This window comes from Amphimedon queenslandica, unplaced genomic scaffold (assembly GCF_000090795.2).
Source record: "Amphimedon queenslandica unplaced genomic scaffold, v1.1 AMPQUscaffold_4882_Cont23142, whole genome shotgun sequence".
NCBI lineage: Eukaryota > Metazoa > Porifera > Demospongiae > Haplosclerida > Niphatidae > Amphimedon > Amphimedon queenslandica.
In genome coordinates this window covers 1-1,592 of record NW_003554809.1, presented here as the reverse complement: position 1 = coordinate 1,592, position 1,592 = coordinate 1, and the positions used below count along the sequence as shown (strand labels likewise).

Genomic DNA, 1,592 nt, shown 5'->3' with positions numbered 1-1,592 from the left:
ATTAATATTAACTACATTATTTGATTAAAGAATAATAGTACACTTATGCACAAATTAATTTAAATTATGTCAATGTAGATGATGTAGTTTGTAATTCCTTTATAATTGTCCATACGCTTCATTTTGCATTATTGTAACCTGTCAAATGCATAATAATAATACCCAATGCTACTATAGCTGTTAATTCTGATGTATTTAGATCTACTTGGCAATTGACAGATGACAGTATGCATCTACTTACCTCTTGTTCATTGTACATTATTGTTCTTGGTTCATCATATACTAATGCTTCTTCATTGATACCTATCAGTATCATTCAATACAACATGCTTTTAAAATTCATCTACAAACACATACAAATCTAATTAGATCCACAAGGATAGTAATATCATTTTATGTAGCCATTGCTTTGTTCACATGCACAAGTAATAATTTGTTCAATTAAAGATAGATCTCCATACACACTATTATGTACATACTTTCTATTCCTCCTCCAGTGTTAATACCATAAGCAGGATTAGCAGATACATCAGTATTACAGTCTATGTCATGATGTTAATATCATTATTGTACTTATAATATAGGTCTTACTTTCCCCAGTAACTTCATAGGCAGGATTAGTTGATGCTAATAGTATATTCTGTATTTTATCCATATTTGGTGCTATAAATTGATTTTCTTTATCATGTTTACATACACTTCTTATTATAAACATTACCTTCTGATTGTTGAATTATATCAGCTTTTCTTTCATCAGAACTGAAAATATCATTTCCATTTGATGTTCTGTACCATATTCTCCTACACACTAATACACTCACTATTAATATTACTAGTATAGTAACTACCAGTAATATAAATACTGCTGTACTAATACTTCCTGCTATTATTAGTGTATTACTGTCTGTACTTTGTAATGTACTAACTGGTGTACCCATCACTGATGTAGTACCTATAGTCAATGATAAACTGTTACTTGATGTTAAGCTAGTTTCAGTATACTCCACTGATTCCATTGTTACAGTAGCTGTAGAGTATATGCTTGATGATGGAAGCACAGTAATGACAGTATTAATATGTGTACTACTACTGATTGTTGAAGTAGTTGCATTTGTGAAAGGCTCTATATGACATTGGAAATAAATAATTATTTACTTATATGGTGTAAAATGATACTTTTACCTACTACAACTGAGATGAATGGATAGTCATTGGTATCTAATGCAATTAACTCATTGTTGTCCCCCAGTCTGTAATTGTGTGGTCCATTGTATTGTTGATAGAACATATAATTTGTAGCATTACTTTCAATCATCAGTATATCACCAGGTTGTACTGTTATCTCATTGCTCATAGTAAAATTATATAAAAGAGGAGTTATGCTAACAGCATTACTAGCACTAGTGTTTAATGTTGCTGCTGTAGTAGTGAGATTATTTGAATGTCTTATTTTAATTACTGGCATAACTTGTGGAGGACCACTAATTATCCAGTTAGTAATAATACCATGACATGTGAACCTTATATCAGGAAATATTCTAGTATCAGAAACATAATATGAATCAGTAATAGAATAACTTAATGAATTGATT

At 30.0% G+C, this 1,592-nt stretch overlaps 1 protein-coding gene across 1 annotated transcript; it reads right to left on the bottom strand.

Annotated features, from left to right (window-relative positions):
* Positions 1 to 54: 54 nt before the first annotated feature.
* Positions 55 to 1,586, bottom strand: LOC109592524 (uncharacterized). Its single transcript, XM_020007954.1, has 6 exons — positions 1,183 to 1,586; positions 719 to 1,123; positions 592 to 663; positions 480 to 542; positions 242 to 303; positions 55 to 138 (listed from the first exon to the last, which is right to left on the bottom strand). The coding sequence occupies exons 1-6, from the start codon at positions 1,463 to 1,465 to the stop codon at positions 100 to 102; spliced, it is 924 nt and encodes a 307-aa protein (XP_019863513.1). The 5' UTR covers positions 1,466 to 1,586; the 3' UTR covers positions 55 to 99.
* Positions 1,587 to 1,592: the final 6 nt, after the last annotated feature.

What these genes read in the sequence shown, in the direction of transcription:
- LOC109592524 (XM_020007954.1), bottom strand. Translation starts at nt 1,465, where the DNA reads ATGCCAGTAATTAAAATAAGACATTCAAATAATCTCACTACTACAGCA. An exon ending in ATTCATCTCAGTTGTAGTAG is followed by an intron (nt 1,124 to 1,182) that starts GTAAAAGTATCA and finishes AATGTCATATAG; the next exon opens with AGCCTTTCACAAATGCAACT. An exon ending in TAATGTACAATGAACAAGAG is followed by an intron (nt 139 to 241) that starts GTAAGTAGATGC and finishes TGCATTTGACAG; the next exon opens with GTTACAATAATGCAAAATGA.